The sequence below is a fragment of the Terrapene carolina genome, unplaced genomic scaffold, assembly GCF_002925995.2.
Source record: "Terrapene carolina triunguis isolate 2854851 unplaced genomic scaffold, T_m_triunguis-2.0 Scaffold111, whole genome shotgun sequence".
Taxonomy (NCBI): domain Eukaryota; kingdom Metazoa; phylum Chordata; order Testudines; family Emydidae; genus Terrapene; species Terrapene triunguis.
The window spans coordinates 15872670-15889364 of NW_020664462.1; the positions used below are offsets into that span (position 1 = coordinate 15872670).

General features: G+C 37.8%; 1 protein-coding gene across 2 annotated transcripts in view; it reads left to right on the top strand.

Moving 5' to 3' along the window:
- RBM33 (RNA binding motif protein 33) overlaps positions 1–16368 on the top strand; it is a 146315-nt gene extending 129947 nt beyond the window's left edge. For both annotated transcript variants that reach the window (XM_026652161.2, XM_026652162.2), the window contains exons 18-19: positions 9060–9148; positions 9361–16368. In XM_026652161.2, the coding sequence (XP_026507946.1) occupies positions 9060–9148; positions 9361–9409 (138 nt within the window). In that variant the 3' untranslated portion in view covers positions 9410–16368. The remainder of the gene's footprint in view (positions 1–9059; positions 9149–9360) is intronic.
- Positions 16369–16695: the final 327 nt, after the last annotated feature.

Consider the following 16695-nt stretch of genomic DNA (forward strand, 5'->3'; position numbering starts at 1 on the left):
GAGGGGGCCACTTAGGGATCTGGGGCAAAAATCAGTACTTGGTCCTGCTAGTGAAGGCAGGGGGCTGGACTCGATGACCTTTCAAGGTCCCTTCCAGTTCTAGGAGATAGGATATCTCCATTAATTTTATTTTATTTATAAATCATAATAGTACAGACTCCACTAAGGATGAAGTCAGAAGCAGAAGCTTTTGCAGCTCCTCACCCAGTCCAGTGGATACGGTATAAGAGAACTGAGCTCATTTGCAAACTCCTCAGCAGATGTTGTGTGGCACTTGATTTCTATTATTGTTTCTTCATCTGTAAAATGGGGTGATGGTACTTACCAACCTTGTAAAGAGTTCTACTGATGAAAAATGGTAACTATATAAGTACTAAGCATATAGGTTTTGAAAAAGTGCCCTCTGTACTGAAGAGCTTGCAAACTACTAAATTGCAATGACTTAGCAATGTATTTTTATTGTTGTGGTAGACTTTAGCAAAACAATACAATACAATACAAACTCACCAAGCTGGTGCTGAGTAGGTTTGCTAAATCATATTTTTGGGAAAGAACATGGGGGAGCTATTTGGGATATTGTTTTCCAGTACACCCATGGGACTACTCCAATGAAAATATTCTGCTCCTAAATGTTTGAAACTTAGTGTTCCATTTGTTCTGTACTCCTTACAAAAGTCTCTTAGCTTTCCTATTAGGGATATGATCCAAATTACAGCACCCCAGTTTTTACTTACTTTGCAAATATGAAGGTGCTAATTTCCGGTAATCTGTATTTTTTTTCCAGTGGATTGCTGGAACAGGAAACTTTAAAAAAAAAAAAAATTATATTCTAAATATATAAACAAGATTTTTCTGGCAGGCACAGAATTTCTGTAGCATAAATATTTAGGTATTTTTATTATCATTTTAAGGTTCAGCTTTCCTTTACATGTTCAAAATTATTTTTAAGAATTACTTGGAAATATACACAAGTACATTTTTTAAATTACTATTTTTCAGCAAGGTAAACAACTCCTTGCAAACACAAAGAATAGAATAAGTGTCAATGTGCATACGATTACTTTCAGCAGCAAGTTAAAGATCAGAATTGTATTACATAGTTAAACTGCTCAACTTTGACTTGGAGTAATGGAATAAATTACTTTAATTAATTAAGCAGGACAAGAGAATGCAATTTTTGTTGCCTTATGTAAAATTTTAGCTAATGTAATTCAAACTCCCAAAGAAAAGGGAAAGTCCGCATGAAACTTTGCATGTAATGTGATCTGTTTGTAAAGAACACTGTAGCTTTAGCAGTAAAACATTAAGACTTGCTGATTACAGTGGAAATGTAATATTAAACTTACCCTGCCAATGTTTCTAAGTTTAACACTATCCAGCCTCCAAAATTTTGACATATTGAAGATCCTGTTAGGTGGCTGGAAATCCTTAAAGTAATGACTTCCCAACCTTTCTTAGTTGTAGCCCTCATATGGCATAGAGTATCCGCACCTGACCCCCTGGATTGCCCATGTCTTACCCTGAGACAGCTGCTACCTGTTCTTTGCCCATCTTCTCACTCTCATGGGTTTTTGTTGTGTTTCTCCCTGTCTCATTTTCCTTCATATGTATTTTTCTGCAGGTTGCTTTCCATTTTTTCCCCATTTTCTCTCCAGTTTTTTCCATTCCTTCTGCCCATTTTCTTCAACTCTTGCTGTTGTCTCCTTCTTTCCTTTCTCTCTCCTTAGTTCCCAACTCCCTGTCTTTATCACTGTTATTTCCTCTTTTCTTTTATTTTCATCAGGACTCTTCTCCCTTCTCCTCCCCTCCCCCCCCACCACCACCACCAGTGTGCTGTCCTCCTTACTGTTTCCCATTCTCATTCCCCCACTCAGTCTTCCCATGCTTGGAAATGCATTCCTACAATATGTTCCCTCTCACCTTTATCATCTCGGTTTCTGCTACTACCCAGTGCTGCCCCCTACCACAGAGTGCAAGGAACAGCGCTGTATGCACCACTTAGTGTAGAGGAAGAGAAGGAACCTAAGGTCAGGGACAGTTGGAACAGCAGCCCCCCGAGGAGGGAACAGAACTTGGCACCCCAAAGGGTCAGGAACGTTAGGCTGGGATTCCCTACATGGAAGTACAGTATCTCTTTTTAAAATCTTTGATGTGCATGACGACTCCAACATCCTTCCCCTTTCTAGACCAGTGCAGCATGCCTCTGTCAGCTCACAGAGGGGTATGTAGCATATCAGACTTACCTATTCATGTACATTATGTGCTGCAGCACTGGGATGTATGTACTATATCTGTAGAAATGATACAGATTAATGTGTGTAGTTGGACTCTCTCAACCTAGGCATGTGAAATGCTCATCCTGCATCATGCAGACATCAGGCTCACAGGAAAGTGGGGAAGAGTAATGTGGAAGTGCAGTCTTTTCTTGTTTTCTTTCTCCACTTACGACTCCTTCATTCTCTGTTACTCTTGCCTTGGAATTCTGATTGGTGCTTTGATCCCCATGATGCCATTGGTATGAGCAACACCGGCAATGAAGTGCCAATCAGGAGGAGAATGCTCTGAAGGAATCAGAGGGTGCCAAAGAACTGGGTGATAGGCCCAGTTAGCAGACTTTTCTTTGCCTTTCAGACTCAGTGCTGGTCACTTGGGAGTTATGTTTAAATAAAACGTTCAATAATGTTACGTCAGTTTTCAGCTCCATCAGTGTTGATAGTATCCTTGTATAAGTAAAAAGAGGATAGTTTGAAATAGTTGCAGCAGGTGTGTTTCTCCATAAACCATAACTATCACAATTAATGTGGATATTTGTCTGCCACTTAATAGACTCTGAATCCTGGTAATAAAATGGCAAATATTTGCCTTTGTTTGCTATAATAGTGACGTCCGTATGCTTGATAGATGTAGCATGAGATTACTACAGGAGCCTCATGGAACTGTGGATTTGTATTAATTTTTTCATTCCTATGCTAGAATGTAGATAGTGAATTTTGGCTGAATACTGACTGGATAATGTACTCCAAATACTCTGGACTACTGACTAACATAATTATTCACATGTTACTCAAATTCTGTGATTGAAATTAGCATGAGACAATTATGGAGGCAAAAAACACTACAGAAAGTCTTTTGTCAGTGATAGTGTACCACATGACTAAGTAAATAAGTTTGTGCCAAATACAGTAGTTATAACTAACACATTTTCTCAGCATTTCTTTGAAGGGAATAAAGGTTCTTTGCCCCACCCTTCACATCCAGGGTGAAATTTTAGGGGTTCTTTGTCAATGAACACCTTGTACATATGGCAGTATGTCCTTTGCACTTAAATTTTAATATTTAAAGCCATGCAGTAAATTTCAGTAAAGCTCCAAGACATAATATACCTATCGCAGAGAACTGGAAGGGACCCCGAAAGGTCGAGTCCACCCCCCTGCCTTCACTAGCAGGCCCAAGTACTGATTTTGCCCCATATCCCTAAGTGGCCCCCTCAAGGATTGAACTCACAACCCTGGGTTTAGCAGGCCAATGCTCAAACCACTGGACATGTAGCATATCTCCCTCGCAAGGCCATACAGATAAGGACTATCGACCCACATCTTGTATCCAGAGGGGCAGGCTTTAATATTTGACTCCTCATTTCCAATAGATGGGTGCCTCCCAGTAGTAATACCTGTGCTTGTACCATACTATGCTCTTCCTCATTCCAGGAGGCACCAGCAGCAGTGAGAAACTATAAGGAACAGTGTCAGTTTCATAATATTGGTACCATTGTGAAATAGCTATTGTTCAGGAATGTGGTTCTGACTGAATGGCCCCATTCTGTTGGAAAAGACTGAAAGGAAGAGAAAATGAGGGGAGACCACAGAGAAAATTGAAAAAGAAAACTGCAATAAAGGACAAGAGAGTGGGAAGTCACAGGTTAAAGGGGGGAGGGAACAGGAAAATGAACGAAATCTCAAGTATTTCTCATTGGGTCGGATTCTCATTTATACTACGGCCCTTTTACATTGCTGTGGTAATTAAAGGGGCCCTAAAGTGAGCATAATTTACACTGCTAGCATGGTCTTAATGTAAATGAGAATCAGGCCCATCGAGATTTCTTAGTAACAGTTTTTAGTTTTGGGGAGGAGGGGTTCTCAGTGCCGTCCACTAGCTTGAAGAATTTGTGCTGAAGTTTTATATTACAAATATACTGTAATCTTTCTAATAATTTAGGGGGGAAAAGTTTGTCTAATGTAGCAAATGTGATCCATTTGCAGATCTTTTCAAAAACCATTTAATTTACACACCTGCACTCTTGTTACTGCGTATAGTTATTTTATATCCTGTACGGGCAGAAGAAACATGTTGAAATCATCATGCCTGTTGCTATTTTTTAAACGACTGTCCAACCTGAAGAGCCTGTCTAGCCCCTGCAATCAAGTTATTTTCCCTATTTTTTTGGTACAGAACTTTATTTCATGCTTTCCCATAATCAAACAGTAGAAAATGTCAGTCACATTAATGTCATGTTTGCGATTTAATTTTAATATGTAACAACTGAAAAACTGGTGTTTTTAAAGATTGTGTATAATATACGATATGAATAGAAAATGCTGTAGTGTATGATGGGAACATCATATCCATGTGAAGAAAGTTTCATGTTTGTAGTATATACATACATTGTATGTAGAAACGTGAATACTTTCCTGTTAAATTGAATGTTTTTTTGTGTTCATGGAAATGTCTCACTGAAAGAAGAGTACAATTATTTTCCTATTAATGTTCCATAAGTAGGTTACCTAAATCTTAAAAGAAAAAATTAAAGTAACAGCCTTACCTCACTGGTGCCAGTGTAGTTTTCTGTTGTAATCAAAATGCGTCTCTAAACATGCCCTAAACACTCGGTGAACTTCAGACATTTATGCTTCATGCATATCCTATGAAGGAAAATCCCCAAAACCCTCAGTGGAAATATTCATGCAAGTTTACACTCAAATTCTGGGACACAGGTGGAATAAAAGGCATATTAGAAGCAGTGTCATGGTCCCTCCTCTAAAATGTAGGAGTTTAGGGCTGTTGCCACAGTTATGCTCATGGTTGAATCCTATGTTGATAATGTAAGGATTACTTTAGCTGACCGATTTTTTTCTTTCCTTGGGATTGCCACCTAGTAATGGAATTTTTGGGTCAGGTGTCTTCAATTATTATTTTTCTTCCCTTATTCTTTATGGGACATCACAAATGGTGATGGATAGGATATGCTTGCCATTCTGAGGAAGTTGTCTGTTAAGCAAACCTACCTGGGTTCTCCTGGTATAACATGTGGTCCATTACACACCTGACTTATTCCTTCCTTACAGTGAAATTAAGTTATTCGTGAAAATAGAATAGTTGTTACCCTAGGTCAGGGAGAGTCAGTATGCAATGATTGTCACAGTCACCCCTCACTTTTGACCATTTCCCTTTTTGTGTGCTCCAGGAGTCATGTTAACATATATGCCTATGCTCATCATTGTTTTTTATTGGTTTCACTTTTAGCACAAATGCACTTGACCACATTCCAAGGTACACTTCTTTCATGCTTAAATTGCTCATTTTTTGTCCTTCCTTGTTTGCACACCTTACCTCTACAATTGGGCCATTGATGCTTTAATGCCAGCTTCTTTGCCTTAGATGGTAAAATAGTAGTCTAGGATCCATTTTGCAGGATTAAAATTGATAGAAAACAAAAAAGGTTAATGTGTTTGGCAACCAGTTAAAATGGGGACACATCATTATACTGCCTTGCAGTTCTTCACTGAGAGAAATAGCGAAGACCACACTAAACTACCTAGCATAAAACTCTGATATCCCCTGCTAAGTTAAGAAATATGAAGAATTTAAAAAATGAATGTATTCAAGGCAGAATACACTGCCCCCACTTGCTGTAAAGTTATAGCTCTTTTTAGCTGGTAACGAACAGTGACCAAAAAAAGCAATAATTTTGTCTAGAAACTCCCAAGAATGATGCTGCTCGCTCCCTGCTTTCAAATATTTTGGAAAAATCGGGGTGTTGAAGGCTATTTAAATAAATATTTTTTTTAACTTCTGTTTTGTAAAAGAGCAAACCTCTTACGTCCCCCACAGCGACAAATCTGGATATTGCCCCTGAAACTTTGATAATGCTCCTTTAATTTAAAGCAAAGGAAAAAAGTTATTGTGCCAAGTACCCATTACATGGCACTGGCCAGAGAAGTCCTTGAGCAGCGGAGATAAATGGAGAGCCTCTTGCAGCTACCACACAAGAGCACAGGCAGCATTTACTTGCTCAAGTGAGGAAGCAGCCATTCAGAGCCATGCTGGCTACATGTGTTTGATTTTGTCTCCTCATTCTAAGGAGAGTAGTGGGTTGCTGTAGGAGAGATCTAGCCCCATTTTTTAGAGATGCTCCATTCAGCAATGGGGATTGGAGTCTGCAGTCAGGTAGTAATTCTGCAATCACAGAATTGCGAAGCACAACAGATGGAATAAAATGCACAAAAAAAGGGTCTACCGTCTTTTCCTTGTTGCTTCTTTGTAATACAAAAAATAGGTGAGAAGTGACTTACAGAAACCCAAAAAGGTAAAATCCCTGCTCCAGACAGCCTGCTATACAATCTAAGGGTATGTCTACATTGCCCACACCCTAGAAAAAGTGTGTTCTGAACTCAGGTTACTAACCTGCATCACCAAACTCAGCTTAAAATAGAAGGGAAGACATGGCAACTCAGGTGAGCAGCTCGAATTAAAACCTATAGGTGAGTCTGGGGGGAGAACTCGACCAGCTAACCAGAGTTAAAAGCCAAGTTGCCTTGTCTTCACTCCTGTTTTAACCATTCTAACAGCTGGTAACTGGACAGCCGAGGCCCTGCCCTTGCCCCACCTCTTCCCCCCAAGGCCCCGCCCCCATTGCTCGCTCCTCTTCCCTGTCCTCCATTGCTTGCTGGATCTTCTCAAGGAGCCTACCTGCAGGTAGGAGGCAGCTGTGGCTGAGCAGAGACTGGTACAGGGTAATGACCCGGCCCCTCCCCCGGTAACCGGACTTTTGGGTTGCCAGTTCCCCTTTTTGACTGGATTTTCCGGTTGAAAACCAGGCATCTGGCAACCCTAAATGGCACCTGGACACAGAAGCCAAAAACCCAACTGTCCGGGTAAAGGCCGGATGGGTGGTAACCCTAAATTGAACCTGAGTTCACTAATATGCATTACCTAACCTGAGTTAAGAATACACCTTTTATTTGCAGAGTAGACCTGCCCTTAGACATGATGTAGTGATACTGTGACAATCGCAGGAACAGTGTGAGGAAGAACAATTTGTTACAGTAGTAAGATCACGTGTTGATTCTGTTTTAGATTGTGCATGTCTTGAAGTTTTGGTGTGTAAGATGATATTCCAGCCTTTATGGCTGGAATACTTTAGAGTCGGGATGTGTCTACACTGCAGCGTAAGCCCAGGGTTAGAACTTGAGTTAGCAGACCGTGGGTTTATTAAGCTCAGGCTTGAGCGTCTACACTCATTTATAACCCCAGGATAGGAATTGTTGAGTCCTGGCTCACAGCCTGGCGCTCTTGTATCTACACTGTATTATGTAGACCTGAGTCCAGTTATGGATATCTGAGACTTTCTAGCGCCCTCCCAAAATGTGACTGCTTTAGCACTTTGTTCATGATGCATTGTGGGAAGACTCGACTGTCCATCAAACTTGACTGTCCAGAGGACAAAGAGAGGCTGTCTGTGGGGTTGTGGGATATTTTTGGCGGACTTCCAGCACACAAGTCCAGTGGGGGTGCATCTACACTGCACAGCAACAAGACTTGAACCCTGGCTCCCGGCTTGACTCGGGCTCGGATCCTCCACCCCCCATGGAGTCCTGGGATTCTGGGTCCGAGCCCTGGGTTAGTGCAATTTGTGTGTAGTTGGAAGGGGGGGAGTGCCAGGCTTTGAGCCAGAGTTTGAGCTTTGGGCTTATATTGCAGTGTAGACTTACCCTTAGTTTGAAAAAATAATTCCCAGAAACATCTTTATTGGTGTGCTGCAAATTGGGATTAATACTTTTAATTATAGTTTTATCAATTCCCGTGAAAGTTGAAGGGTGCCTTATATACAGTCTCTTCAATTAAATCTTCCCTCTCCCAACTTGAACATAACTCTGGACTTCATAGGTTGTATATTGGTCTTTGGAGAAAGGGGTGTGGGGCAGATCTTCTTTTAGGTGAGTCTCCAGTCATGCTGAACATTTATGTTTATGAATCAGTAGCTGCTTATTATGCACATCATGTGTAAATATATTTTTTTACATTTCTCAGATTTCTTCCAGTTGCATTATACGTGAAAAGTTTGCCATTATAATAATTAAAATGCTAGTTTGTAACTTTTGTTTCTGATCTTAGCTGGCAATCAGGAGTTACCAAATCACTGTAACTACTGTATTTCAGTACATTCTGTAAATTTCCCCTAATGTCTATCAAAAGCCAGTCCTATATATTTTTATGAAAATACAGATGGAATGTGGCCTCGTGGTTACAGCATATGGCTTGATGTCAGGAGATCTGGATTTTGTATCTGGTTCTGTCACAGTCTGTCTTGTGTGTATCCCTGATCCTTCAATCCGATCCCCCTGGCTAGACCCCCACACCTGGGCCCATGTGGATACTCCCAATGAAGTTAGTGGGGCTCTTTGCAGATGCTATGGTCCATCCACATGGATCAGATTGAAGAGTTAGGCCCTAAACTTCAACAAGATACTTAGGCATCGCTGCCTCGGTTTCCCCATCTGTACAATTCTTAGTTTGGACTCTTAACCTCTTCTCTTGGAAAGCTCCAGTGCATTTCCAACTTGATTTCTGACTGAAAGCTCTCCATATAGAACAGCAGGGAACTCCAGTTTCACATCTCAGCTATGTAAATAATACTAACAGTCTAATTCCCTTTTACAGGCCAATAAGCATTTCTGGTAACAGAAAAATGACCAGTTTTCAATGTGTCTGAAACAAAGATAATGAAATTTTTTGTAGAAAGTGATCATATCTGAGAAAACTGTGTTTTTTGTCTTCCATAGAGTTTACAGATGCTTCCTCAGCAACGGAAAGCCATAGCGAAATTTAAGGAACCAGCACATGCATTAGCATTTCAACAGAAATTCCACAGGTAAATATTTAGCCATTGATTCATTCTTTAGTTTATCTGCCCTCTTTAAAAGCTGAAATCATGGTCTCCTATGACAGTTTCATATTCAAGTCCATATTCAAACATATATTTTACTACTGATCTTCAAGAAAACCTTGTTTTCTACTCTCCATACACATAGTAGTATAAGTTTGTGTGCCGAATATACTAACTATTTCTTTAACATTTTACAGGCATATGATAGATCTATCCCACATTAACGTGGCTTTGATAGTTGAGTGAGCATAGCTGATAACGCTAATAGAAGCATACTGTGGAGCTACGTAGGGAGAAGATACAAAGGCAAAACCATCAGGATCTGAAGTCTTTTCAGTTTACAGTCTTTCTTTAACTGCTCTGTAGAACTACAGAAAGTAACAAGATTTCCTCAAGATAAGCTGAACTTAAGAGGATCTAGCAAAATGGAGTTTTGTGTTCAATTTCTTCACATTCGGTTGTAACCCCATGGAACTACAGATTTTTTTTCAAAGTGCTTACAATGCATGTAGACATTGTTCTTCAAGATCGTACTGTGTGATCACAGTGACTTGAGTTGAGAAAAAGAACACTTACATTGAAAAATTTAAAAAGTTTCTTCATAGCAAAGAATATTTGATAATGGTTGCTCTTATCTTCAGTGTAGGGTAATTAAATGAGAACTCACTTCTCTAAACAAAACACACATGTATGTTGTTCCTCTGAGAAGATAGAAGGTGCATTCTTATATAGATTAAGACGTGGCCTACTTGATTGATGATAATATTCTGAAAGGCTTTGGAGGTGACACTGGAAGGCTGTAGTTTCTGTTTTTGTAAATATGTTAGATCGGTTTTTGCATCTTCTAGTCTGACACATTCCCTCTTTACTCCCTCCCCCCTCGCTTTGTGAAATGAAAACACGTTGTAGGAATAACATTGCTACATTCCCCCCATAGTTTAAAACGAAGGATCTTGATCTTCACCTTTCAGTAGCATAATGGGGTAGTTTACTCCAAGTAGTAATTTATTACAGTTTAGATTGTTTGTTTTTTAAATGGGATTGCAAGATACGAGGGAAAAGTGAAACACTTAAGCTCATTTTAAAAATAGGGTGACACAGAGAAAGTGGTACATTTCCAATAGCGTTTCTTTGTGCCACTATTGCAGAGTATGCTTCCTCTTAATCTTTGTCAATTAGTATTTTTCCTTGAAATTTAGTTTGTGACTAATGCTAAACCATTAAAAAAAAAATCATAGCAAAGGCATTAGAAATGTGACATGGTGTTCCCCACAAAGATGGGATTATGAGGATGTTGTTACGCTGCGGTGAAATTGGCAGTTCTAAAAATTATGTGCAAATATTAAAGGAGATTGCATTTTATAGTTGGTAAAATCCATTATACTTCCTTTGGGTTAGAACCATCTGGATGGCATTTCCAAAGGAACACATTTTCAGTTACTTTTGGACAAATTTAGCAAAATGCCATTGTTTATATCCGATTGCAGGTTTTATGAAACATTTTCTTAGTTTTTATTTGGTGGGGTTTTCCTTCATTCTTTATTTTTAGGATATACTTTTGAGTGCTGACCTACTTTTTGAAGTGGGCACCTACGGAAACTTCATAGTCTTTGAGGATACTCAAGTAACAGAAACAGAAAAAACACTAACATGATGTAGTGAATCTGCAGGAGCTTGTGAATGGGGTCTAAACAAGTGCCAGAATATGGAAGAATGACAGTTTGAAGCAAATTCGTTGCAGTAAACCTTAGCTTGTATGTAAGATTTAGTGGTGACAGAGTTCACATAGGCTTTCTAATTGGCTTTCTCACAGCAGAGTTTTTTGTACTGATTTCCAATTAAGTAGAAGTTACTAAAAATTAAATAAATAGTGTCTAAAGTCTCCTAGGTAAAACTGCTTTCTTTTTCCACTGAAATAATAGGAGAATAATGTAGTGTATTAACATTATTACAATGGGAAAATGAAAATGTTTAAGGAATAGTGGTTTCTAAAGCCATTTGCATCTTAGCAAAGCGTGTATCTTAGCAGATCACAGTAAGATCATTAGAATATTCACATATGAAAGTGGGTTTTCTCACATTTGCATATCTCTAAATCATAACATTTGGCGCAGTGCAGCACAGTTGATGTTCTCTGCTCAGGACAGATCCAAGACTGGGAGTAGCAGATGTGTCACAGGTAGAAATGAGTTGGTGGGGCTGTATGTGAAGGCTAGCATGACACCTGACTTCCCTGGTGCTTGGTTCTGACTAGTACTCTTCCCTCCTCACGTCCACCATTACTAAACCCCACAAATATTGTATTTTTTATTGTTAAAAAGGAATGCTTACATCTTAGATGGGCCATTAAAGGTGGTGACGTACCCACTGTTAAGGAACAGCTTCTCTGTGAGGGGAAGATTGGAAAAACATCCAGAAAATAAATGGATCCGAGTGTCTGCCCATGGAAGTATGGGCCGGATGTGACTACAAATAGCTCAGTAGGGGGATCCAGCAGTGGGCAAGTCTGCAGCTGATCAGCTGTTCTTGTATAAGCAGATGATGATGTTGGAATATGAGCTTTTTTGAGGCCTAAAGAATAGGGGCCCTATCCAAAACCTGAAGAAGTCAGTGGAAAGTCTCATACTGACTTCAGTGGGTTTTGAATCAGTCCCTAGGAGAGCAACATTTTGCAACTACAGGATTAAGAATTTTTAGTCAGGGTTTTTTAAACTTTTCCCCACATAACCATCCTGTGGCATTGAAAACAAAGACATGAGCAATGTATCCTTAAACTTACCAAATAGATTGGAGCGATGTAAGCATTGTTTAATAATTGTATATATCCCTCTTTATAGACTTTTACTTTAGATTACTGCTTGTGCATAGATAGAGTGCAGACATATTCAATAGTGACAATAGCTGCTTATCACAGTAGCTGGGTATCATATGGGAACTGTGAGTATGTTCTGTATGTATGTATGTTTATATGGATACGATTATGTACATACATACGTCCTGTATATTACAAATCTTTTTAACAGGTTGATCTTCAAAAAAGTACAGTAGTAACCACCACCATTAGGTTTAGGCATGCATTAAAAATGTTTCAATAAAACATATCTTCAGTAATAAACTCCTAACTTAAAACTGGATTTACTGGCAATGACTGATTTGAACCATAGCATCACAGTTTGGTTCCATGTGTTGTGGCTCCTCCCACAAAAGCAAAGGAAGTAGAGGTAAAATTAGAAAACTGTTATTTCCATGTTCACTTACAGCACTTCGTTAAATCTGGCCATCTTAAGTTAATTTTCTTGGAAGATCTGTTGCAACCATTATCTTGTTCTTTCTTTATCATGCATTTAAAATAAGATGCAGAATGCAAAAATTGCATTTAATATACAATGTAAATATGGAACTTTTAAAATTAAAAGATGTTACTCAGAGTGCTTACAATTCAACCACATCTTAGCTACTTGTTAGTTTTTTTTGTGTTGTCTTATCTAAGTTTAATGGACATAGTTCCATAAATGTTGATGTGTTTTTGTGTATCTCTTCAATTTTTTATAAAGATGCTAGTAAGTCAATACATATATCCTGATCTGTGTATTATTTGTTCACAAGTTTCAGAGAAACTTAAATTTAGTAATGCTATTTTAAAAGGTAAATACCGTAGGTGATTATGTGGAGCCAAATATATATTTTTTTCTTTTTCAGTTATCTTGTTTTGATCTTGTGGCACTTCTAAGTTCATTTTACTCTATCATATCACATCTTGGCTACTAGATTGATCTGGCCATATTATGTGTGAAATTGTAGAAGAATGGTCTTCATTTCTTTGAGGCCTTTGTCCTTAAAGGTTAAATGGATTATACATTACACTAGATCTTCACATTCTCATGTCGGACCAAGGTTTGGGTTTCTAGAAGGGTTCTTTATGTTGTATAAGTACAAAGAGGTCGGTCTAAAGATATTGTTCTCAAAGATTGGGAGCTTGGGGTTATTTTAGTTTTTGTTGTTCAACACGTAATTCAAGTTGGTCATGTTAACATTTTATTCTTTTCACAATCTCCGAGAGCAGGGTGGCACGTTGTGTATGATGAAAAGAAACCATTAAACAGAATTGAGGAGCTTGGTTAAAATCCTATCGATAGGGAGAGGCAGAAGTGCAGACCTATAGAATCTTCATAAATACAGGAATTGCTATAAAATGTTTTATAAATTATAGTGACCGATTTTTTTAATTTAGCAGGCTAATGTGGGCCAAGAATGACTGATTCATCTCCAATGTAACTGGACAAAAGATTATGATGATATTTATAAATATTGAAGTCAAATCTACAGAATATAAGACAAAAATACATCTTCAAACGAATAGGTTTAATTCCCATTTGGGGGTTGGTTCTGAAAACTCACTTTTAATTTTCACAGCCCTGCTTAAGGCCCTTTTAGTAAGTAAACTACCAGATCTTCATTGGGCATCTTAATTCCTTTCATAGTTGGATTCCATTGCAAAGATTTAGTCTGAAGAACTTTTACAAAAGTGTAGGTATTCTCAGCATGCCTGTGTATTACTACATTTATTACCTTACACGTATAATAAATACATTATAGCAACTAATTCTGACTACTTTGGGGAATAAATAAGAGCATTTTATTTGGTCCTGAATTTTTTTTTTTTTTTATTTTTACACCATAAAGTATCTTCAATCTCGTCAGTTTTAAAAGTTTTGCCCCTTCTAAGACGATGCTGTGGGCACTTCCTAGAATTAGCAGAAGTAGCTGTAGGTGTTGCCTTTATCCATAATTTGACTTTTCTGGATATGTCCTAGATTTGTGCTCCACCATACTCCTGTAGATGTTGTATTGTCCTCCCCATTAGCACTGCAATAGTCTATGTATGTTTCTACCCCAAGGATATGCTTCTGGCTTCACATACTCACTGTTAGACAGGATTTTTAGTTTTGGTCCTCTAGGTGTAACTTTTTTCTTTTTAGCAATTTTTGGTACTTTGATTTTTCTAGCAGCAGTGTTGGATGAAAAATAAAAGTGGGGGAAAGAGGCACTAGACAGATCAAAGAAAGTCCACTAGATTATGAGAGGAATAAATCATTAGGGTAATTTAAGGCTCTTGTTTCAATGTTACCTTTAAACTGGCTTTGATTCTGAAATGTTACTTAGCACCATTCTTTAAATATGAATCAATTCAACAGTTTTAATACTAGAAGTATTTTATCTTAAGTTAGTATTAAATCCTAAGGATTTTATGTAAGGTTTTTTGTAACCTAGTTTAATTTTATCATAAAAATTGCCTACATTTTAACTTCTTATCCACATGAGCGCAAGGTCTTGTGTACAAAAACACTGATTCATATTGGATCCTCACGTATACCATCTTCTGGTATAATATGGTTGGGAAGGATCATTTGTTTTATTCTTTAGCACTACCTTTTGCGGGGTTTTTTTTTTTTTTAAATCTTCAGTTTCCATTTCTGTGCTTATTTTGGTGGGAAGTACATTGTCTTTTGCACTGTGAAAACTTAATGGGAAGGCTAATTTCACTGGGTCTGTAAGCACTTGCATTGCTTTCTCACTTCTCAAGTTGGACACTTTATTTTTCTAACTCTAAATGGAAAGGGGTCATTGTACATATTTAATAATTTCTCAACAGGTTTACATCAAGGATTTTTAATTTAACAGCATCCCAGTTAATTGAGCTTACACTATTTTAAAATTTATTACAGATTAAATGTAGGGTTTTTAAAAAAACAGCCCCGTGTACAGTTACATAAAATATATTATGGCTGAAATAGTATCTGTGATTATATGGAAAATCACTGTTAAATGAAGCATTTTACTGCTATTTTTACCTTTTTTTTTTAAATGCATTTCATAGTTCAGGCTTTTCATTGTGCATAGTAATTTTTCTAGTGTCTCACAGGTTTACTTTGCATAAACAGAAATAAAACTACTTATTTTCAATAATGAAACTATTTTTTGCAGGACTACTTTGCAGGAGATGGGAGTTTTCAGTAATTTTAACTTTCAAGTTAATACACATTTTCATTTACAGATACAGCAAAGACAAGACTAATGAATTTATTTACAGTTGATCATCTGTCTCTGATGGACCATATAATTCATACTCTTAAGAAGATACACCATTAAAACAAGTCATAACACTTTATTTTTTTTACAAAGTTATCCCTAGTCACCTTGGTTCTCCTCACCCTTTCTCTGTCCCCTTCCTATTTCCCCTCACTCCTAGTTCACCTGCAAGAATGTTAATTCTTTACTGCTATCTTTTCCTTGATGTTCTTCTCATCTCTGTCCAAAACTTTCTCTTTCTGCCTGTCTGACAGTTGTAGTACCCATCTCTCAGAATCATTCTCTATTCTAGTTCCCTAATACAATGTTTTGGTCACCTGTATTGAAAGTAAATTGTACTGCTGCGTCTTTCCTACAGATGTTAGTTGTAAATGTTTGAACATAAACAGCTGCCACCCAAAGGAGGGGTCATTTTTAGAGGTTTCACATTTTAGGATGTGTTGAACATTCCAAAGATGTGGAGAAAATATTACTTAACCATTTTGTTTCACAGCTCTTTTCCACTTAGGGGAGTGACAGCAGTTTCCAGATATGCTCTAGCTTCTGTGGCATACCAGGAGATTTAAGACTAATTACTAACTTTTTTCCTACCCTTTACTTTTGCAGGAGTTCTATTCTTGAATTCAGTGATAGTAATAGTACTTTATCATTGCCACTTAGAAGTAATGAGCACCTGTCAACACAATTCTACCTCTATTACTATTACTGAATGTGATCCTTCCTAACCTATAAACTCTTAAGTGCTGTATATATTTGGGTATATTGAAACTCTAATTTAAAATGTACTGTTCTAATCTGGATTATGAAGCTTGTGTTTATTAGGAGTTCAGAATATAAATTCAAGAGGCGACTGTATCATGATACTGACTCCACTGTGGGTTCATCTGCTTCATGTTTTCTACTGCATCATCTACACACATTATTTTACTTCTCATTTCTTAAGTGTTATATGCCTGATTATACCAAGTCCTTCCATTTGCATTAGATACCTTTCTGTGGTATATGCTAGGTGTGAATGTAAAAATGAAAACACAGAAATAATGTACAAGTTCTTTGTATGTGATTCCATACTTCAAATGTCAGTATGTATTTAAGTGTATTTATTGTAACTAAATTGTGTCAATAAAATATTTTTTCCTTTTCTTTGTAGCATATTGCCTTTGTATCTTGTTCGTATGCACCACATGAACGTCACATTTGTCACTAATTACAAATACCGTGTATCATTATTATTTCTTGGTAGCACCCACAGATGACCAATCACACGGCACGGTCTCTTTTTCTAGGCACTGCAAATGAGTAGAACAAAAAGACAATCCATAACCCAGAGAGGCTGCAGTTTAGTTTATTTTTTTAAGACACCACAGGTGAATAAGCAGACAAAAGGGGATGGGGGCAGGTAGCAGTAAAGATATGGCTTTTTGCATAAGTTAGTAATCTAA